The following is a 24259-nucleotide window of genomic DNA, read 5'->3' on the forward strand; positions in this document are numbered from 1 at the left end:
TTACGAGTAGTACATTACGTCTACACACCGTACATGTTGGTACCTGTTGACAGCGAGTGTGCTGTTTCTTCGATCCGTCTAAGGCTTTCATACACTACTCGATGGATATCACACACGAGGTGTAATTCTGCGTTTTAGGGATAAGTGACGAATACAATGAAAGATTTGTTTGGCGTATGCATTATACCAAATCCGATCGCAGCCTCTACGATAGGCCTAATCGTCACCGGCCATCACGGTCAACTTCACTTTCCTTAAAAGATGGCTTTCCACATTCACAACAGGTGTGAAATTCAGACAACCTGATACCTAGTGAATCGCAGCTAAACTGCAGATGCCTGGACCATGAATGGCAATAAACGGCCACAAAAGTTCAAAGTTCCGTACGCTCTGCCTACTGCGACATCCAGGCCGATTTCACATTACTGTTCGGCAGACTGCATACCACATACAGTGGGCTATAGAGTAGAATGACGGAATAGTCCAGTATCTCAAAACAGGTATAAAGATAGCCATATATGCGATTAGACAATTGATTGTGTGATCGGGCTTCCTCGTTTCCATTTATGAATAACAGGCCGCTCGAATCTTCATCAAGATATAAGCATGGGCCATTTTGTTAGTTTTCGTGGGGATAATTTATCCATTTCGTGCAGGTGAATCACCTGAAGACTGTTCAGAATAAATCTCGCTAAAACTGTCACATATGTTCTCTGAATCATATGACAGGCGACTCAGCGGAATGCAGGGAGGGTTCAAGGACACCCTTACATCGAGATGGGTCATTTGAAAACAACACCTTTAAGGGTGACCATACTTGTGCAAACAGAAGAGCGAGAAATGACAGGCCAAATAGATGTCTAAGAGAGACAGCACCCAATAGGATTGGTCCGCCGTACGGGTGTCAGTCTCTCACTCATAACGCTGACGACTGCTCAGCGCTTAAGGAGAAGACTAGCCAAAAGAGTGTACTTGGTCAAACCCAACCCTGGCATTTGGATTTCTCCTCTCCAGGAACGGAAAATCTGCCACCATCTATGGTTCCGTCCTTCCTTCAGAAAGGTGCCTCTTGTCCAAGCTAGTTCACCACCCCTGATAACTAACCTTCTAAGCCCGTTTTGGAGGTGGGCTATAACTTAGACGCCTTAAGAAGACCACATTCAGGTATGCGCTATCAGCACAAAATCAAAGCTACACACATAAAGCAAGCCCTCTCCAGGTAGTGGCCCCTTGCAGAAACTGTGAAACTGATGTCCCAAGGCAACATTGCACAGGAAAGCAAAACCAAACGGTTTTTAGCCTGATTTCAGTCGTCATGAGAAGAGGGTCAAAAAAGTGCACATGAAGAGCTTCAGTGAGAGTGGAACAACAAGGATGATTAGTCTCCGTGACCACTTATATGCCGGTTTGGTAGAAGGTCGCATCACCAGGTACTTTTCAACCATACAAGTCTTAGGGAACAGGACAACTGGTTATCCTTGAATGGGCGAATAAAAAAAACTATCGACAAGACAACTGTGTTTAAATGCAAGTGAACTAAACTTCACATAACCCACTCTTTCCACAGGTCGAACGAGGCGTCACCCATCGAGTTCAGCATTCTTACCAATCTCCAGAGCCCAGTGGAGAGAGCGACTCCTGTATAAATCGGACAGCGGAAGTTCATCTCCTTCCGGAATCAAAATGAGGCGCGTAACAGCTGCACCGGAAATTTGTCAGACGAGGACGATGCCCAGCTGGGACCCCAAGAAGAAGTGACTCGATGATTTGTCTTCAAAAATATGTTCTTGACACAGGCTTAAGTGCTGTTAAACTGCTTTCAGAAGAGAACCACTTGCTGTAACAAAGGGATATGAGACCATGAAGTTCACACTACCCGGTTCTACATATCAGGCAAGAGCTGCGCCTGATGCATCCGTCGAGGAGGACAAACTTCGCTACCTAAAAAAATTGATAGCTCAGGTTTGTTGTCTGAGTAGGGCAGCTGGGCTGCAAAGGCTTCGTCAGCAATCTAGGTAACATCACTGATTTCCGGAGGTCTTGCTATGAGTAAATTTGCGTGTGTTTATACACGTCATGTTAGTCTGAACCCGTCTTGATTAAAACTAGTTGTTCGATTGGACGGGTGTACCGAATTGTCCTTTAGCCTGTGCACGAAATGAATGGACTGGTCTTCAACTCTTTCGGGTGAGCTCCGTTCTTAGGTTTTATGTGGTGACTCTGGAAAGTTCCTGAAAATTCGTTTGCCACTCCACTGATCACCTTCGTTTGAATAACCTAGTCGAATCGCTGGTCCTCTGTAAGTGGTGCTACGTCGACTGGGCCCTGCTCATCAGGTGGGCACAGTCTCCGAGTTTACGTCAACTTTATGTTCTATTTGAACCCAAATTGGACTAATTGCGACAAATGCACTCATAAACGAGAGGATCCTCGAGGAAAGCGAAACTGGTCTTGAGCTGCCGGAGACTTTTCCACAGCGTTGTGAGTAGTTTTCCTTATGAAAAAGTAGTGTGTCGGTTTCCTGTGCCTAAATTTTTTTCCCGATTAAAAGTGTCATCTCCATAGCAAACCAGTGGTTTTTGATTGATGATTAACCTTAGACCGAGCTCCAGTTCATGCGTCACCACTTCGGAGACGAACCCAAAGTTTGGAGATCCTGTCGAACTTCTTTCCAGTTGCTTATGTATTCATCCTTCAAATTTGACGCAAGGTAGCAGTTCAAAAGTTTGAATAAACCTTGTCTAACGGTCCCTTCTGTGCACCAATCGCTCTGAAGGTATTACACCATTATGCCTGCCAAACTAAGACCTTCTAATCTGTACGTTGGAAGTTTAGGAGATGAAGCGATTGACTGGCGTAGAGCTACTTCGCTAATCAACTTCAGCTGACTTTGCATGGGGTTGCTAAGGCCACACAAGACTGTCAGGTAATACACCTGACTAAACATAGCACACACTTTATCCATAGTGGCTTCGGCGTGCGAGTCCCACCTCCTAATAGCTAAATGCTTCCTCTTGGAAGTGATGACTGTATTTTGAAATAACAATGGTTAGTTCGTTGCTGTATGGTATAACATATGGTACATCAACTTCCAGTTCCCGTGTTCATGAGATATCGACACAGTCTTTCCTTTTTACTTAGTTGTTGACGATATACTTTCTTTGTCATTTGAATGCAACCAAGTTAAGTTACCTGAAAAACACTCATTATCGTCTGATCATCACAAGAATACAGACGGTAAGAACCGTAAGCTTTCAAAAAACTGCAAGAAATCAGCGACTGAAAAACGCTCTGTCAGACGGAATTCCACACGGATCCCACTTTACTACTTGTAGTTAGTCGCTGCTACTGCCGAGAAAGCTTTCCCGCACCAGATTGGCCTAAAGTTCGGGCCACTTGCTTGTCCGACACTAGGCCGAGTTCCGATTGGCCGAAAGTCTTGACCCAACAGCCAATCATGAATTGGCCGAATGCCGGTTGCCAATGGCGCATCCTGAAGGCGTCAGAATTTCCAGAAGGTTGTCGCCGCTTAAACCATAAAAACGACGCGCTACACAAATGTTCTCGACTTCGTTTTGGGCGTTGATATACGTTGTAAAGCTTCGGTGGGAACGCTTGCTTGAGAGGTTAAGGCCGGCGAACGAGAACCCACGATTCCAACCGAATTTTATCAGCTCCGAGGACTATTGCGGCAGCAACAAAAGCAGTTTGAAGAAGCGCAACCAAAGCTCACTGAATCCCTGGCTCAGAGACTGAATTTCTAGACAGCAACCAGTGCTAGCGAGTCTTCCGTTTCCTCAACTGACGCAACCGCGGCCTCCATCACGGATTCACATTCGACCCTCTTTCTGGTCACACTTTTGACTTGTGATTCAAGCGGTACAAAGGCATGTTCAAGGTTGATTTTTCCACGTTTGATGACGGAAGGAAAGTTAGATTATTGCTCCAAAAACTCGGCACACCGGAGCATGAACGGTACACAAATTTCATCCTCCCCAAGCTACTCCCGCGACTTCAAATTTGATGAAACTGTCAGACCGATATCCCAGATACTTGGCGATCAAACATCACTGCTCGGTAACCGCGTTACCAATGCCTAAAGTTGGTCAAGAAAGTTGGGGATGATTTTATCACAGTTGCCGGTGTTGTCAGTTGGGAATATGAGCGCTTCAAGCTCAGCTCATTGAGGAGAATCAATTGAAGTGCCTCATTTTTGTATCCAGTCTCCAGTCATCCCAAGATTCTGGCATCCGAACGCGGCTCCCCAACAGAACTGAACAGGAGGCCTAAATGACGTTGTAGAGCCTCACCACCGAATGTCAGCACCTCATCAACGCACACAATAAGCCCACGTTCCTACTGGAGCTATTAATAGCATTGCTGCTGAGGCAGTAAAATTAATTCCATGCAGGCGACAGGACCACGTGCCATGCCTGCCGAGCTACCGTCTTCTCTATCACATTCAGGGGGTATAATTCAACGAATTGTGATTCTCTTTCGTCCATATTTATAACCCACTGAAGCGGCTTATGTGCAAACGACTTTAAAAAGTGCATCAAACCTGGTGAATACAACGAAAAGTACAAAAGTGTAAAAAGCAAATTCGACTTTAAAAGACAAGCAAAATAATTTAGTGACCCTTAAGATAAACCAACAGAGTGGTGACGTCGTAGCGGATTCGAAAAACAAGTGCTGAGATACCACTTCAGCTAATCAGGGGAATCACACTCATTCATGGGCCGGCCACTACACAGATCTTATATTTTGTGACGTCACATGATGGTGTAATGAAGATACAGCAATCTAATTGAGACCACATCCGTGGAATGCACCTGCGATTAGCAAAGTTTGGGGTGTAGAACCAGAGTTCTGTCCATTTTTGGGGAGATAAAGTGAAGGGTGTTGCGTCAACAGCGCGACGGTCCCTTGCTCTGAAAAGCCGAACTCTTGAGGGAGTTCGTTTCCGAGCCGGAACTTCAGGGGCTTGGTTGATCCACGTCCATCAGACTCAACGACCAATAATGTTTCGCAGACGAAGTCCCGCTCAATCCGACAGTTTCATACTCTGCAACCTTCGGGCTGTACACAGCTGGGAGAAAGAGCTCTGTGAAGTCGGCGGTCCTCTGACATGTGGAGTGTTCTGACGAGTGTAGGGTGCGGAATGGCCATCGCATCACCCTATAGTGTACCCCAGTGACCAGATGGGATTTACTTGGCTTTCCCTTGTGACATTGGCAGAGTTCTTCATACCATTTTATCAATGGATAGAGGTCAGATTAACACAGCTGCGCTGGTCACTGCCGTCTTCCTGGATGGGAACCCCGAGACGGTCAAATCTGTGGTTAGAGAAATTGTTAGACATGGCCCAGTCGCGACCTCAATGGCACTCGTACATCCAAGCTATTGCCTTCAATTCGTAGCTTTCCTTCCCTATCCCCCCAATTGACAGTCCACTGACAGAGATGTATTTACGCACCAATTTATCAGTTGCCACCTCCAGTGCGCAGCTACCTACCCCACCTCCCCGAATCATCGGTGAACGAAACTGTGGCGGCTACGACCACTGTACGACAAGTACACGGTTCTTACAGCTGACAGTAATGATGATAAGACTAGCACAGTCTCCTGGATTTCCGATTTGGAGGCAGAAACACTGATAGCAGAATATTCTGTCAAATTTTTACTACTCTGGCTTTTGAGCTGAGGACTTTGACCGAGGGCCGTTATCTTCCTCTTGTATAGGCTTCGGTGCCACGTACAACCATGAAGCGTTTTCCGCCGAATACCGCTGCCCTGCGGTTAGGCTTTTGAGCCGAAGGCGTTGGTTGAGGACCCTAAACATTCTTTTGTCAAGATGTGGGCGCCCTGACAGTACCCCAGCCCATGTAAAACCATCAACTGCACATATACAAATAAACTCACGCCCCATCGTCCGTCGCGTGGTGCCATCAGCCGAGTTGCCCTAATTGATCCATACAACAGGGCAGATAAGCGAAAACACTCTATCGAGAAAAAAACCAACGTTATTCCGCGGCCGTAGTGGCGAAAAACGGCGGGCTACAATGTATTGAGGAGCACTGAGGAAGTCCGACGTCGGACAGTGAGGAGTCGGCCGTGACAAAGGAATCAACGAAAGCCTGTATTTATCTGCCTGCTTTCGTGCACAGAGACATACAGTCATGTGACCTTGACATACAATACAATCATTGGTTAAGTCAAGCAGGACAAAATATAACATCTCTGTTCTCTATAATGTATCACAGTTCGACTGACATTGCAGTATATGTTTGCAGAATGTTCTAAGTTGGAAGTGTGTCTAGGCGTCGGATAGAATATGGACGAAGAAATCAAAAACGCGCGGTTTATCAAAGAAAAAATCGAACAAATTGATTTCGGTCGTGGTGTGGCGACGATAGCTCAGTGGAGCCGCTGTCCACGAGTTTCATGCAGTTCAATAGCTCTTTCCAGTTCGGCCGAACGTTTCATGTCGATCTGCTCCATTTCTCGCACAAGCTGAATTAGGCGAGAGAAATAAATGAGTACTTTTGTAATCCGACAATTTGTCAAAAGTGCTGGACACCAAAGGACAAGAAATCGGAAAACCTACATAAGAAGCTGGGAGGGAATTTCCAGTTGAGTTCGGAACGAACACTTCATTATCAAGTACAAGATGGTGAAACTACGCGATGTTCATCAGCTCACGTCATCTACACCACGAAGAACTAGCGTTCCTCTACTTATCGCGTTATGAGTGAGTGGAAACCACTAAAAAGGAGCACTTACTACGAAGACATTTCCCCATAAAATAATGAAAGATTATCACTAGAAGCTAAAGGGATTCTGTTCAATCCTATCTACCATGTGCAGAACTTTTACACGCTAAATTGAGCTTGAACTGCTCCGATTAACGGCAATGTGGTGTCGTTTCCTTGCTTAGACCACTTTCACCGGATAACCGAGGCTTCACCCTGGTACCACATAATTGGCAACCGCTGGCACTAAATGAGTCTGTTCTAACCTGACGCACTAAAAGGCATGGAGCTGTCTGCAGAATTACTCGGCTAGCATAAGTTACCGAAATGGTGTGAAGTACAGTGGCTCATCGGTGTTGAAGAATGTACTTAGGCTGTCGTTGTTAACGACGGTGCCGATGATGATTGAACCAATGACCGTATTCCGACGAGACCTGCTGTGCTTTGGCGTGCTCTGGATGTGTGATACTCAGTTTATCCGGCTTTATGAAGCAAACGAAATGAGTTTAAGATCACGCATGAACTACAGTTCCTTTTTCAAACAGAGTACTGGACCGCGGAGGTAGATGGTGTCGATACAAAAAATTACGTTGCAAACTGACGAAGATCTCTGTTGGAGAAATTTCTGGGTGCAAAACTCACCATCTTGCGGGTGTCTTGTGTAGGGAGGTTGCTGGGAAAGCAATGACAAGTACTGCGTAGGCAATGCCGAAACAAAAAAGACTTCAAAACGCATTCCTGGATGAATCGGTTGCATCGAAGTCATGCAATAAAGACATCAGATCACCTGTTTGTTCAGTAGGCTGGAGGAATGGACGACACTGATTTGGACAGCATGGTTTATTCTAACAGCTCTGGAGGAAACTACTCACAAACTTGCTGAAAACACTTCGACTGCACAGGACCGGTTTCCGTCTTCTTGGGGCTCCTCGAGTTTCCGTCAACCTTCTTAGTAGGAGAACCAGCTCCGAACGTAACGGGACGATGTAACCGCCAATGGAGTAACCGTTTTTCGTTGAGCCAAATTTCATTGGCTGTTCTTCACTCGTCCTTGACAGATGAGTTGTATTCTTAGTATCACTTTTTGACCCGCTTGTACGCGACACGGATCAATAGAGCAGCTGACTTGCACGTTCGTCAAGCAAACCAGGCGATCAGGCGGCTATTCAGACCGGGGTTCCCCGTGAAAAGAAGGCTTTAAGCGACCGTGGTCCACAAGACTTATGTCCTACTTAAACCCAAATTGGATTGATTACGACAAATATACTAATTTGCATATCAATATGGATTTCACAGGAGACTCAACTGATTCTGTCGTTTATGATATTTCTCAAAGGAATGTGCTGCAGAAAGGCCGTCTAATGTGTCAGTCGGCACGATATTCGAGATGCCGTAATACGTTGTACGGATGTAATATATCAGAATAAAATTATAAACGAGAGAATCAGCTGGGTTCCTGGTGTGTCTCTCCTGAAAAACCACATTGATGTGCAAATAAGTGCATTTGTCGAATCTCTGAAGGACATTTATGCAGGATATACTGGTTAATTTAACCGGGGTGAGAATGTATTCGGATCATAGAAATCCCCTTAGTTGTTTTCACATGTGCTGATTTCATATGCCGACGCAGATCTGCCTACATCGCTGTCACTGAAATGTTCCTCATACCTCCTAATTAGTGGTGGCTGATTTGGGGTCTTGTCATGGCGCCAGACATGACGGCAACGCATATCACTCATCCGCCGATCAAACGTTTGCCACCGGGAAGTGTAGCACAAAGAACAAACAACACAGCGATCTGGCAAAAGCATATTCCAATATCCAAAGATTCCAGCAAATCGGAAACTGGCCATCCGTCAGTCAAACAGTTAAAACATACCTGTGAAATTTCTGTTTCCACTTCATTCTTGTAAATGTGTTCTTTACCCATGACCCTCATCTGATCGAGAAATTGCCGTCTTTCTTTGACTTCTCGGATAACTGGACGGATAAGCAAACCAAAATGACTGTGGTCAATTAAAGGGTTGAAAAAAATCAAAGCTGAAATAACCAAGAGTTTGGTTAAAGTTACCAAGTCGGAATAAAATATACTACTCATAAGACTGTTTGGAAAACTTCGTCAACCCACGATCAGTTTTACTCTTCCCGGAGTTCATCAGACAGACGCCATCCCCGAGTCTCCTCAGCTGCGCTGATTAATGCCATCCTCCTGGATGGGGATCCCGAGAGGGGCCACATCAGACAGACATGGCCCAGTCGCGACCTCAATGGCGCTTGGGCACCCCAGCTATAGTCTTCAATTCGTAGCTCCTTACCCAACCCTCCCCCCACTTGACAGCCCACTGACAGTGCTGTCGCACTAATTTATCAACTCTCGCCTCCAATGCGTAGCTACCTACCCCACCTCCCTAAGTCATCGGTGAACGAAACTCTGGCCACTACGACCACTGTACGGCAAGTACGCGGTTCTTACAGATAACAATGATGATGAATGTGAACACAAACTCCAATTTGCTTTTTTTCCAACTAAATCCAACAGAATTGGCCATTTTTGGTTGTCCGCTTCAAATGAATGTGGCACACAAAGGCCACCTAGTGTTTCAATTGGTGAATAAGTCGAGATATCGCAGCACATAAGGTTGTTGAATATTCATCAAAAGCTCACGACCGATTTTCGCCGTTCTTGGGAACATCATAAACGAGAAGTTCAGCGGACATCAGTTGAGTCTCATGTCATCACCAGATATGCGTGCAAATGAGGGTGGTTGTCGGATATTAAGTCAATTTCTTGACGGAACACTATTCACAAGATGGCTGAGATCTCTTGGACAGCCCAAGACCGTTTTGGCCCTCTTCGGGCTCACCAGGTAAACATGGTCCCTGAGATTTCGCCCACCCTACGTTTCACTTGAAATTCTTGGGCGATAGACCCAAAGATGGTGAATATTCCTGGATATCCTGCTTCATTAGAGTAACCAAGGTCTAAGCACACCACATGAGACCGATTATACCATACTGTGCAAAAAATACAAACGCCTCAAATATTTATTCTAACAAAGATTCAGAAACAGAAGTGTGCTGAAGCTGGTTAAATGTACGGGGGCACGTGTTCCCGCTGAGTAGAAACGTTTGAGCCAAACTGAACAAAGAGCCTCCGGTCTCAGTACATTTTGCGTTCTCCATAGAGTATTGATGTCAAGTGTCAGTTGGGATACAGGACGGCAACAGCCTGACAGAGAGACAACCAAGCGGGATGGTGCTGATGTAGTAATCAGTGTCACTTGTTTCACTGAACCACTGGTGCACTGGTGCATAAACAATGAAGCACGATGGTAATAAGCTGAAATATCGTAGCTCGGGCGAGTTTATTGGTTGTTGATCAGGTGGCCACTAATCTGTTCTCCGAGCTTGGCAAGTGACTTGTAAGCTTTTCGTCACCCTACGAGGAGACATCATCAGTGCGCAGTTGAATGGCTAACTCTTGTTTACCTAACTCCCCTTATATAGCATATGACGGCTATCGGTTATCTCCTGACGCGATTGGCTAGTTGGGTGACAGCGTTTATCGTGAATTTATTGGCCCGTTTGTGATCTTTGTTGCGTTGTGGTACACGTGGAGCGTTTTACTTATATTCGAAGTTGTATTAGTTCTGATTGTAGTGCGACAGATGAGGTGAATGCATGAATCTGCAAGGCTCGGGCCGCGTTCGCCAATTTGAGACACCTATGATGTCAGAATGGTCAATTCCTGAATCTGAAGGGACGTGTGTATGGATGTGAGACTTGGCCTATTTGAGCAGCGGAACTGAGACGCCTTCAGGTGTGTTCGACAATCGTCGTCTCAAAACCATAGCTCGTGTGGGTTGGTGTCGGCGAATCCGTAATGAGGCAGTTAGAAAGCGAGTTTTCGGTTGTGCAACGGGTACTTCCATGGAAGAATATGTCCGGCACCAGAGGCTGCGTTGGTTGGGACATGTGTTACGTATGCCGAACCATCGTTTGCCGAAACGAGCGCTCTTTTCCATGCCCAACTCACGGTGACGTAAACAGAGAGGTGGCCAACCCTTGACTTGGCAGAGGAGTATGAAGGAGATCACGAAACGCTTGGGTGCTGTCGGTGCTACTCGCCTTCCAGGATGGGGACCGCGTGATACTCACTGTGCCTGTTTGGAGACACTACAATAATGGCTGCCAACCGATATCAGTAGCGTTCGTGTTGTCAGTTTCTATCCAGATTGCCTGAGTGAACGTCTGGAGGTGCAGGCACCTCGGAATTATTGTAGAAAACCAGCACTTAGTCCCTTCCCCGTCCACCTTTACTCTTTTCTTTACAGTAAGGCTTTCAAATATATCATGGTTGTATGGCAGTGAATCATCGGTGTTGAACACTGATGTCATGCTGTCGATGATGATGATGATGATTGTGATGATGATGATGTGGTCTCCGCCCCTTCGGGTCTATCGGTCGTTTCACCGCCTTCCACTTTTGGTGGTTTCCTTCCCGCTCTGAATTACCTCCTTCTCGATCTGATTTTCTCGAGAGTGATTTGCTGTTTTCCCCGCGTTGTTTTCTTTACTGCATTGTCTGACGTCCTTACTTTTGCCGGTTAATTGGGTGCTTCACTTTATTGACTGAGAGCCTCCTCTAATCCAAGTGGTGTTTGTTTTAATTAAACACTCCTATTTCTTTCGATTTCCTCGTTTGGTTGGTTGTGCAGTTCAGAGTTCCGTCGTCCTGGTGTTCTGCCCTTGTTCGTTGATAGGTAGGACCAATTTCGAGACGCTTGTTGATAACTTCTTCGGTGGAGTACTACGCTTTCATAATTTCGCGTTCTTTCTCCTTCGTTCTTGAATGGACCAATATACAAACGGTGCTCCAGTCAAAGTCGTGTCATTTCTGACACGTGTTCATGGCTCGTGTTCATGTATTCTGGTGGAAAGCTTTCTTCCAATTTGTCCACAATATATTGTTTGTCACAATCCTTGTTTTGGATCCCCTACATGACATTGTTCTTCATTATTGGATCTAATTTTCCTGTTCGTTTGGATAGAGTCCGCCACAAACTACTCGCAGATTTGCAACCCCCAGTCGTATTGTTCTGTCTAGGAGCCTTGAAGTCTTGTCGGCGGTGTTCCTGATGTACGGGAGTGTGATCCATCTTGTGCTGTTGCGTTAGTCACGTTTGGCTTTCTGAGTGACCTCAAAATGAAACTCCTTGGGTTTCCATTGCTTTGGGACAATTTGTACAAACATGTTTCTTCTTTAATCTTGAATTCTGGTGTGCTTCAATATGTATCGATCCGTTTTAAAAGTGTCAGAATGCAACTTTGTTTATGAAAATTTCTATGGTTGGTGTTATATCTGCTGATTCGCCGACCTGTGGTATCTGCTGCTAACCCGCTCCAGTGCCTAGCGACGGAGAAAAAGACTCATAAAAGGGAACACAACCGATATATTCCGAACAAGCGAGTGCGAGAGCAAAAGTTACAACGGCGCCACGCTATTCAAAGGAGACTTTCTGACATTGATCCAGGCTGTCTGATAGGCGTTAGTGATTACCCATCAACATCGATCGTGCCTCTGTGAAAAGCCTGAACGCTGATCACATTCGGTCGTGCTTCTGTGGCGCAGAGAACACTCATCAGGTTTTACTGAATTGATCGAATGATTGACTGGCCTGGATGCTTGCCAGCTTTCCTGTTGAAATTTTGGTGGAGCAGTAGGTTCCGGGCGTTCTGAGGTTACTTTCAGGAATCTGACCTTCCTGATAGTTAGTGTGATAGATGAAAATTTCATCCTTGTGCGTCGCCTTTCTTTAAACCTCTGTTTGTAGCTGTACGCTGGACAATCTAGTGATGCGAACTTGCCGGTTCTCAGTTGTTCTCTTATTCGACTGTGAATTCGATGTTGTCGGCTCACCCTCTTTTGATGATCGCAAAAAGGGCAATACAAGTTGTTCCAGCTTTTGCATCGTAATTTCTGCAATAAATCCTGAAATTCAGAGTCCCTTGTAATTGTTCGCAATATTCCCCGATGAACTCGGAATATGTGATCAAGCATAAGTCGAGCAATCGAAAGAGGTCTTTCTTCGCCGTTGTCCAATAATTTGGCCACAGTTGTCTTGACAGAATCGAGACAGAAGTGATTGCATCGTAATTTCTGCAATAAATCCTGAAATTCAGAGTCCCTTGTAATTGTTCGCAATATTCCCCGATGAACTCGGAATATGTGATCAAGCATAAGTCGAGCAATCGAAAGAGGTCTTTCTTCGCCGTTGTCCAATAATTTGGCCACAGTTGTCTTGACAGAATCGAGGTCGACAGAAGTGAATAGTGAACTCACATCAAATGAGACGATCATTTCTTTGCGATCGATGTTTGCTTTCTTCAGTTTCTCCAAAAGTTGCCCCACATTGTTGATTAAGTGCTGAGATCCACCGACGAGATGGTTCAACCTTTTCCATAGTTCAAGGAGGTGATGCTATTGGTCGGAGGGGTATTGTTTCTTTGTGTACCTCTTTGGAACTCCGTAGAAACAGGGAGTGGCCGAATCCCGAGCTCCCACTCTCCAATAGTTCTCTTTTGTAATAATGTGAAGGTCTCGCGTTCTTCTTGAAGTTCTTATTGATTTTGTTTGCTATTTGCTTGCTTTGGTCACGTTCCAAGCCGCGATACGCGGTTGTCTTTGAGTAGCGCCTTCGCTTTTTGGTGTAATCGGGTTTGTCCAAAATACTTACATGATGAGCCACCTCAGTCGATCAAAACTAACAGAAAGTGCCCGTCTAACTATTTCAGATCCGCAAAACCGAGGGACTAGCATGAAATCATCGCATTAGGACGGACGAAAATTAAAACCACTTATCCGCACAGAAAGAGTTGGGACCATCAGATGCGCAAATCACAATCAATTCCATGCGCAGCCATACAGCAAGGAGAACAAGTCCGGCATACTGCGAGGTACTTTGTTGCCTGTTGTGTTCTCCAGGAAAAAATACGTACCTCAGCTGTAACTGTTTCACCTCAGATACGTCCAGAAATCTCGGGCGATTCAGATCATAGGGCCGAAAATAAGGTCATGATCTAAGAATGTTCTGCCGGTAGTACAGGGTGTCCCATAATAGACGCAAACTTTAGCTGCGTAAATAAACGTAGCCAGTTAAACGAAGGTTAACAAAAATTCTTATTGTTGGTAGTCACATAAAGGAGGTTTGGTGTATATGTTTACGATGGGTGTCAGTACGCGCATTTAAATTATGAAACTCTATTATTCCCTTGTTGAAAGCGCCACCGCTGCACTTCGTGGTTACGAAACCAAACACGGTCTCATCAAAGATCCTTTCACCGTGTTGACCATTACACGCTTAACTGCAAAATTTGAGTCCAGTGGATCCATATTGGATTTTCCCGCCAAAGGGAGAAAGTCTCTGAGTGATGAAAGAGCACCCATTGTACAGAATGCCGTCGAGCAACTTCAGTCCCAGACCACCATGGCATCTTCGTCAATAACTCAGGTGTCTCAGTTGACCGGCATTCCCCGAGCCAGCGTGCATCGTATTGTGAGAAGCTACCTTCATCTCTACCCGCAACATTTCACTTTATTACGAAACATCGCGGAAGAAGACAACGAGCAACATGTAACGTTCGCCAACTGGCTGCTGGACAATGAAGGAAGCGTTCCCAACATTTTAAGGAGCGAAGAAGCAACTTTTTTCTGTGGATGGCATAATCAACAAGCACAATTGCGTGATATGGTCTTGTGAAGCTCCTCACGAGTACCCTACCCATAATCTCCATTCCCCTCATCTCCATATGTGGATGGGATTCTCCTCAAGGTGCCCCCTGCGTCTCTTTTTCTTTGATGCTACGGTTTCCGGCGACAATTACCACCATATGCTGCATACGCATGTTATCCCGCAACTCAAGCAGCACAAAAAGTTATCGATCGTCTTTCAACAAGATGGCGCTCCGCCCCACTACTCAAACTAAGTGCGAACTTACCTCCGAGAGCAATTTTCCGATAAGAGAGTCATTGCTCGTGGATTTCCAAACCTTTGGCTCGCAAGGTCACCCGATCTCACAGCCCTGGATTATTGGTTTTAGGGAATGATTAAGGCTCGCGTATATCGTGAAAACAAACGGAAGAATTTGGTGGAGTTAAGAGCAAGGAGTGTGCACGAGTGACGCTTGAAGTTAAACATGCTGTGTCTCACATCTCATACCGCCTCCAACTTGTTACAGAAGAAAGGGGAGGTTCTTTCCAACATTTTTTGTAATGACAGTTTGTTGACAAAAAACCTTCATAATGCGTGTATGTCAACATAAAAAAATAATAACTGTTTAAATTAATGTTAAAGTTCTAACACGCATATTAATTTTTGCGTTTATAATGAGACAGTTTGTATGTTAGGACAATCTGACTGGACACCGTCTACTTAAACGTCCTCTCGAGTTCTGGTGAAAGACGAGTAGAGGAACTATTTTCGGCCGGTTGAAGACAGCTTAGCTGACGTAGATCTCAGGAACTCAAAAAACTCTTTGAACACAAAATGCCACGCATCGTGGAACCAAAATTTTTTAACCGAGAACATTAGACCCCGGAGAAGTTCATCCTAAGCAAACGAACATCTGCGTAAACAAAGCTAATGGGCTAAACCAGGTGGGTCTATTCGCACTGGAGTGATGCGCTCCAGAAGCCTCTGTTTTCGCTCTCAGGTGTCTTTAAAAGCAATGGTATCGCTAACGATTAGAAGAACTCCTCTACACAAAGTCATCAGTGTTCAGCACCGATGCTTCACTGCCGTACAGTCATGATTTATTTGAAAGCCCTATTGTGAAGAAAAGTGGACGGGGAGGGGACTTGGGGCTAGCTTACTACAATCATTCCGAGGTGCCTGCACCTCCAGACACTCATTCAGGCGATCCGGGTAGAAACTGACAATAAGAATGCCATTGACATAGATTATTAGCCATATCTTGCAGCGCCTCCGATCAGGCGCAGTGGGGATCACGCGGTCTCCATCCTGGAAGGCGAATGGCACCGACAACACCCGAACGTTTCGGAATTTCTTTCACGCCCTTCTGCCAGGTCAAGAGTTGGCCACCTCTCTGCTTCCGCCACTCCAAATTAGCCATGGAAAACAGCACTCGTTTCGGCAAACGATGGTTCCGCATGCGCAACACATGTCCCAACCAACGCAACTTCTGGTACCGTCAAGTAGACAAAGCGGAAGTGCAGTCTGTTGGAACAGTTCACCTACCACGTCAACCCTATTGAGTCTTTTGTTCGCACTACTCACATTAAAAGAGCTGAGCTTAGACAACCATCCAAGGCGACGAACTTACGTTCGAGGAATCTGTCATCATCATCCGGCAGTGGATCTCCATTGTCATCGTAGTTTTTTCCAAACTTTCTGACGCCTTGTACACGTCTTTTAAGATACGCAAACCGACCGTTCTCGTTTTTTCTCGAATCCAAATGTTTAGCCCTTGGTTCCTGACCGTAGGCCATCAGGTATGCGAGCCGCGTTTTCTCTGCTGGTCCAGAGGTCGCTGGAACTTGAATGGGCCAAACGAAATGACAGATCATTAAGCTATTCAACTTTGGTAAAATGCATTCTGTGCATTGCAGCAGACTGATATACTTATTCACATGGATGAATTACGTGGACGAATGAAATTATCTTAGTAGTTCAAGAAAGGTTAGTTTGATATATATATATATATATATATATATATANATATATATATAATGTCTCAAAAGTAAGCCTCACCTAAGACAGACCACCTCCAAACTAAGACCATTCTACTCGGGTGCCATGGAGTTTTCGGTTGTCGAAGGTCGCGTCCATAAAAGGAATTTCCCGATTTTCCCTAATTTGGAGCGGTCGTAATGTTTTATGACTTATATAAGGGGAAATTCTTCAGCATCATCGTCATCGACAGCATGACATCAGTGTTCAACACCGATGCTTCACTGCTGTACAACCGTGATTCATTTGAAAGTTTTACCGTAAAGAAAAGAGTAAAGGTGGACAGGGAAGGGACTTAGTGCCGGTTTTCTACAATAATTCCGAGGTACTTATACCTCCAGACACTCATTCAGACAATCTGGATAGAAACTGACAACAAGAACGCCACTGATATCGATGGGAAGCCATATTTGTAGTGTCTCCAACTACGCACAGCGAGAATAACGCGGTCCCAATCATGGAAGGCGAGTAGCACCGACAGCACCCAAGCGTTTCGTGGTCTCCTTCATACTCCCCTGCCACCTCTCTGTTTACACCACTCTGAGTTGGGCATGGAAAACAGCACTCTCTTCGGCAAACGATGGTTCGGCATACGCAATACACGTCCCAACCAACGCAGTTCCTGGTGCTGGACATATTCTTCAGTGAAAGTACCCGTTGCACAACCGAAAACACGCTTTCTAACTGCCTTGCTACGGATGCGCCGACACCGACCCACACGAGCTATGGTTTTGAGACGACGATTGTCGAACACACCTGAAGGCGTCCCAGTTTCGCTGCTCGAGTAGGCGAAGTCTCACAGCCATACAACAAAACAGCCCGTACTGTAGCTTGATACACACGTCCCTTCAGACTCAGGGATAAACCATTCTGACGCCATAGGTGTCTCAAATTAGCAGACGTGGCCCGAGCGTTGCAGATTTGTGCATTCACCCCATCTGTCACACTACAATTAGAACTAATACAACTTCCAAGATACGTAAAACGCTCCACAACTCCCAGTATCCCTCCATGGATTGTAAGTGGCGTGTTCAGTGACTGCACGAAACCAATGGAACTTTCTGACTGAACCCATAACCAGAGTTTCAAAGTGTCTAAGTCTGTTGCTGGCGGTCTTGTGCTACTTTCCACTTTCACCCGTAAACAAGTGTTTTCGCGTATGCAGACATGGGAGCATGCATGTCTCCGGTGGCCGGTACCGATTCGATTTCCAGACAAAGCTTTGCAAATCGGATGGGAACCAATCAACTGCGAGTTACAGGGTGTGGTGACAATAGCTCATCCGTTGCGACTGTGAATGAACGACGTTCACTTGGATCTTGTATTGCGACACTGGAGTAGCTGAACACATCTGTTGATGAGTAATCAGTCCTGTATTCGACAGTGTCACCCTCTCGAAAGCAAGATTCTTACTGAGCATTAAAAACGTCTTATGTGAATCTTTCGAGGACGTCTAACGTGTGTGCTAGTGGAGGAAAGAAGGCCTTTTCAACAATCTTGGATACGCATAGTTTTAAAACAAAGGGTGATAACGTTTTGTAGTGTGCGCCCATTGGAGATAGGCTGGAAGTTGCATGACTCAAAGATTTTCTCGTAAATTGAAAAAAAACGCGTTACGTAACTCATCTTCGATTTTTGCGTTGCTCAAGTTAGTATGCACTTTATAAGGACTCCAGTAGGTTACCGAAATGGAGTTTGCTCTGTCTACTTAAACATGGATGATGGAAAATGCCACTGTACCCCCTTTAGTATATATTTTCGAGGGATTATAGCGGTGTAACGGTGAACACTACTGATGGGGGCATGCTAGTAGTATATTTTCTCCTAAATGCTCTTCGCTTCTCTTGAAAAGTGAGATTTATCACCGAATCTGTAGAGTCGCTTTTTAGCATTTGCTTGTATTTGAGTAGCAGTCAATGAATGTCCAGGAAAGTTCAGAAAGACGCGTTCAAGGAGAAGATGGATTTTTCAGTTGTTGTGAACGAGATGCAGATGAGAGTTTTGCTTCCCTGTCCAATAATTTGTAACTGTTCATACGAGGTTACATCATCAGTGGTGACGAAACGTTTGCTAGCCAAGTGCCAAGTTCGGCGAACAGATCAGCAGCCGCCTGATCAACAACCAGTAACTTGGCATACTCCAGGCGGTCGTATACCAACTTGTTTCTTTGGTCAAGGAAAGCAAAAAGCAAGAATTTGGTAGCCCGGGCTTTTCTGGGAGTGAACTGCTTCTCAGAGGGAGCTAAACCTGATACTTCTGAGGCTAATCGGTGGGTGAACTCTCACAATGTGTAGAGTTCGAACCAAATCTCAAGGGACCAGAATAAGGCGGACTTAATTGGCGTGGATGGTCACTACGGGGCAAGCTTACTGTGTGAAGTATCGCATTTGGCCTCGCCTTTTTCCTCGATTCTCCTGGGCCTCGTCAAAGTTTTCAAGTTTTCCAGCTTCATCGTATCCAAAAACCGCTATTTTGATGAATCCTACCTTACTTTCTTTCCTGCTTAACTATTGTCCATAAATAGATGCGAGGGCGTTTCCGAAAACTAACTGCTCCTGATGCCTCAAGTAAGAATACACGTAGAATACATTTTCTCGGTTATAATTGGAATTTACCTTCCTTTTCGTAGATGGTAAACACTTCTATTTTCATTAGGATAATTAAAGAACAACGAAGGCGATTCCCAAACGTACGTTTGCTTGAAATGACAGGTGTGTTGCATTATACCTAACAAGACACCTCCCCACCTAATTAGGGCATGGAATACAGATGTAGCAAAGTCACCAGATTTCAAAACCTCGAAAGTTATTTTAAAAGTTTGCATGTCCTCATTTGAACCACTCAAATTAAGTATAGTTACCTGGTTTGGGTCGATAGGGTGTGTCGTCCTTCATCGATTCTTCAATTGCGTGCCTTGGACGGATACCCGGTTTGAAACTTCTGTAAGCGAACACGAATTTCACATTATCAGTAGTTAATTAACGTTTCACAAACCGTCCCATTTTCCGGGCGTTGTTTGATTTTGTGGTACTTCTTTTGTTCCGAACCGGTCTGTTTTTCAGACTTTGATCCAGAGGTTCTCCTTCTATGTGAACATTCAGACTTTTCGTGAGCATAGCTTACTTTTCACTTGTGAATTGATTTGCTGCCTATATGCATTGGAGACATTTGCTTCTTGCATCAAGTCTAAACGAAAATAAGTAGTAGTGGTTGAGGCGGGGATACCTTTTGTTGTTTGATTTTGTGGTACTTCTTTTGTTCCGAACCGGTCTGTTTTTCAGACTTTGATCCAGAGGTTCTCCTTCTATGTGAACATTCAGACTTTTCGTGAGCATAGCTTACTTTTCACTTGTGAATTGATTTGCTGCCTATATGCATTGGAGACATTTGCTTCTTGCATCAAGTCTAAACGAAAATAACTAGTAGTGGTTGAGGCGGGGGGTGATACCTTTTAGAAGAGATTTTGTGGCCTCACTGTAGACCACTTTGGGCGTGTTCCAAAATCCTCCGCTGACATTCAGTGAGGACTGCATGCCACAACAATGTCTACTGAAGGAGCGGTCAAGGTTTGAAATCGGACTGGTTGACGTTGAAAACAAACCTCAATGACAGCTTCACAAAATTGGCTTATTCCCGAATCCGTTTGAGCTATTTGGATAGTTTTTATCCTTCAATTGATGGTCATCCGACCGTATTGACTTGGTTGGCTGTAAAAAAGAAAGTAGATGACTTGTGTGTGATCAGTGAGTCAACCTCAGTCTCAGGTACATGCCACATAACTCATCTGATTGGGCGTTCTAGCCGACAATTCAGTTTTGGGGAAAATTCATCGCTTGGGTGGTAAATAAATGCCTCGGATTGTGGAAAATATACCTGAACTTTGACTTTATCAGGGTTGGCAACCATTGGCCGACTGTCCAGGTGCGGGCCACGTGTAGCCACTGAGAACACGACCTAGTATACTGTGGAGGAGGCCTCCAGAAGGAACCAAAGCATGAAGCCACATTCGGTCCCGGAGTTCTGTAAGAGCATCCTCAAAACACTTGTAGCGTATTTTTCCTGATGTCGTTGATCTAACGCTACAGTCATCATCGTCATCATCACCACTCCCACCACCATCAGCATCGTCATCATGATCACTACTACCCCCACCACCTCCAATATCCTTAGCTGCAAATAACCGAGAACTTACGGTACAATGATGATAGCTGCCACAGTTCTACTCAACGTCAAATACCCTGGAAGCATTTTGGTCCCACAGGCATTATTGACTGAAAGTGAATCTTTCACAATCATATCATTTACAAATCTTGCCGGGACACCATTTGATGGAGAGCAGTGAGGCAAGAGCTTATCTTAGACCTTCACGTGTCCGCGTGAGTCGACCTAGAGCAATTTAAGGGGGTGTCGTGAATTTATGGAGAACACCTCATCCCCATTGACACTACCATAATGTCTGACGGTCCACCTAATCGAAGTCGGTTTTCAAGTCAAGGAATACTATTGTTGCTGGGTTCTAGGCTCAGTGCTGCTGTTACAGAATCTATCGGACGGTGAACATTTGACCGATGCATTCTCTTGGAGGAGGGAGCCCAGTTTGGTTTCAATGTATCTACCTTGCCGTGTGTTCAATCGACCAGACACATCATCGATGCTACAGCTACAAAGTTAACCTCAAAGCGATTTTCACACAGTGTCCGTGTACTCTTTTTAAAGAGAGCAATCAATGTCGAAAGGCACCATTCAACAGGCACTTCCTCTCAAACACACGTCAAATCAGTGGGTTTTGTTAGATGGGTTGCCATTGATTCTCCAACGTTTTCAAAGATCACTTGATTCGCACCGTTCTATCCTGGTTGCTTCCCAAATTTTGATGCGGATATTTTGCTTTTTATTTCTTCTGACGAGCGATTAAGGTTTACACTTCATCATCCGCACGCACTGTCACCGGAAGATGTATCGCAAGAAACCAGTTGAAACGTTCTGTGCATTGTCTGGATCGTCTTTTGAAAGTCGATTCTGGAACTCATTTGCTGAGCTACCTTATTCATTCGGCTTCTTCCCGAGAGTTTCTCCCCACCGGTCAGTGAAACATAAAATAATATACCACATGTATGTTTTCAACGTCAAAAGCTTCATCTTCTGAGCTTTGGTTGTCTAACAAAAATCCCGGTCTTTCTTTAGGTTTCTTATTATTTGGCATCTGATGAAGTTGCGTGCCATCGTATGCATTGCTTGGTGGTATAGATTTAATGGCAGCAATCAGAACTAGCGATCAAGACAACATACAATAGTCGTATAATCGTATATAAGGAACCCGAAAACGGTACCAAACACCATTAGCTTAGTTCCTTTTACTTTTTGTCATGCTTCATATACTTGATCGTTACCAGTGCTATGCTTATTTACTGCAAGGAATAGTTGAATTAACTCATATCGATACTACTGAGCCATCCATTTCTCCAAAGATCGTGGATCAGTACACATTCTGCTAACTTGTGAGGACCTTAAAAAATTTGGACTGCCATTCGTGCTCACACCGTGGCGCAATCGGAATCACGTTGTGCCCATGAAGAAACGGTGGCTTTGGATTGCGGTCCTCCAACGGTGGCTGGGAGCCACGTGGTTCAATGTGGTCCACACTTGATTTGAATCTGGTAACCGCCAGGCCACGTGATGCGAACGATTACGTTAAAAATTCGTGCGGACCAGAAACAACTGATGATCAGCACATAACGGGAAGAGTCGCTCTATGTTGTTTGTGCAACAAGCGCCGACCACTGGTCGATCACCCAGATGCGATTCTGAGCCGTGACGGCCGAATTAGACACTAACATTACTCACGAGGGTGATAGCACCCGCGTTTGTTGCCTGACAAATGAGCCCGGGTAAACCTCGATAGATTTCCAGCATCAAAACTGCAAACGGACAGCGTTTCTTATGTTAAGTAGCACCGATATTGGTGAAAAAACGGCGCAAAACACAACTATTCACTGGAATCCACTCCGGCGAAGCGCGTCCACCTATGGGGATAAGTGCAACTACAGCACCATATATGTCATGATGCAGGGTTTTGTGCACGAACCATGCCTACATCTTTTGACTGAAAAGTGCCCATCACGAGGCAGCTGGTGGTAGAATTTTTATGGATACACTGCAGCAAGGCTAACCCTTATCTCCAATGTTATCTGACCTACTCGGCTGCAAGACGGTGGCCGAAGGTGCAGGAAGTAAGACATTGCTCTCTGACTCCCAATGAAGCTGCACACAGCATACACCTTTTGAGCTGCTTCAGGCTGCTTGATTTTCAAATGATTTTAATTTAATTGAATAGGATTCCGATGGTCACGCTCTACCGCTATGGGGATCGAACTGAGCGGTTTCAGCAAAAACACCATGGCTGCTTCTATAAATATGGACATTTTGGTCGTCTTCAGGAAACACCTTACTTATATTACACCCAAAAGACAATATGACTTTACCGCAAGACCATCACTAATAATACGGAGCCATATAACTTCTTGTCTGGCCGCCACCATTTGGCCTCCTTGGCGTGGCTTCACCTTGCGGAACAAAGTTCCAGCTCCTGCAATAGCTGTAGCAGCTAGGCATGAGCACCATAGAGAGGTGGCAGCTCTGCATTAGATACTTCAGCTTCCAGGGTGGAATCCGGGTGACTTTTATGTGATTGGATGGAAGTATTGAAAGATTTGACGACTAACAGATGTTACGAGCCAGACTGCAAGTGGTAAATACGCCAACCACAGGTAATGTGGAGCTCAATCATTAGTATCCAACTGGATAGAGTATGAAGACACGATTAGGCTTAGTAAATTACATGCAAATATATTTTTAGACTCAGACATGTATTAGGAATTTCAGCAACTGCAGGTCAACCTTCGGCAAAGCTGAACGATTGGGTATCTGCGATATTTGTGCTGGTTGAGACAAATTCATAAAACAAGAACGGATCAATAAGAGTCCACCAAAATTCTTAGAAGGGTCAAAGAGGGCAGCTTTTTTAGACCCGAAATATCCGCTTGATGAAGAAAACTGACAACCAGCAAGAGGAAATTTCGGTGATGCAAATACATTTCGACTCTGGGTTAGGGTGTTTTGTAGGCCCATCCTTGGGAGTAAGACCCCTTCAAATGGCTCCGAACATGAAAAGAAACACTTTCCTTTGAGTCGGTTACCTCTGCGAGTTTGGAATCTAACAAAGTTAGCTTGAATTGGTACTCATGCTTCGAGCAAGACAGTATGAGTGGCTAAAAGGAGGGCTGTCAGGTCCCTGTGTATGAATTTCTCCGGTAGAGTGTGGAAGGTGCTAATAGGATTTATAAGGATTTATCATGACTTCTCACGGTGAAGTTCGTCACGAAATAGGTAAATGGTGGTCCGTCTCTAGGACACAGTGAGAACACGCGACATGAAAAACGAGTTCACCTATAGGTGAACTCAGTTTATAACCTGTGGAATGAGACCTACGGTGGCATGAGCATAGTGGCTGATGATGTAACCGCATTATCACAAAAGCTTTTCATTGATTTCTCTCAAACGAATTGTACTCACATCATTTATGTGAATATACGGACCAACGGGCGGTTTGTACACAGTGACTAGCAGGTTGACAACAAAGTTTCTACATATTTCGTTGATGGCAGACGCAACGGGGAGCTTTTTATCCCGTCTTTTGGCCGTTTGTGTGCCGTGCCGCTTGTTTCCCGGGAGAAGTCTCGTCAGGTTTGAAGGGTTATT

At 45.0% G+C, this 24259-nt stretch overlaps 2 protein-coding genes across 2 annotated transcripts in view; one reads left to right on the top strand and one right to left on the bottom strand.

The window, feature by feature from the left end:
- T265_08260 (hypothetical protein) overlaps nucleotides 1–1857 on the top strand; it is a gene marked incomplete at both ends in the record, with an annotated part of 10929 nt that extends 9072 nt beyond the window's left edge. The window contains one exon of the mRNA XM_009174008.1: nucleotides 1568–1857. Within this exon, the coding sequence (XP_009172272.1) occupies nucleotides 1568–1758 (191 nt within the window). The remainder of the gene's footprint in view (nucleotides 1–1567) is intronic.
- A 4395-nt stretch (nucleotides 1858–6252) lies between these two features.
- On the bottom strand, nucleotides 6253–19905 carry T265_14519 (hypothetical protein; the record flags this gene model as incomplete). The annotated part of the gene is made up of 6 exons (XM_009174032.1): nucleotides 6253–6513; nucleotides 8632–8732; nucleotides 16095–16301; nucleotides 19362–19441; nucleotides 19496–19586; nucleotides 19844–19905. The coding sequence occupies 6 exons, from the start codon at nucleotides 19899–19901 to the stop codon at nucleotides 6418–6420; spliced, it is 633 nt and encodes a 210-aa protein (XP_009172296.1).
- Between the last annotated feature and the right edge of the window lie 4354 nt (nucleotides 19906–24259).

The sequence above is a fragment of the Opisthorchis viverrini genome (assembly GCF_000715545.1).
Source record: "Opisthorchis viverrini unplaced genomic scaffold opera_v5_210, whole genome shotgun sequence".
In the NCBI taxonomy this organism is placed as follows: Eukaryota; Metazoa; Platyhelminthes; class Trematoda; order Opisthorchiida; family Opisthorchiidae; genus Opisthorchis; species Opisthorchis viverrini.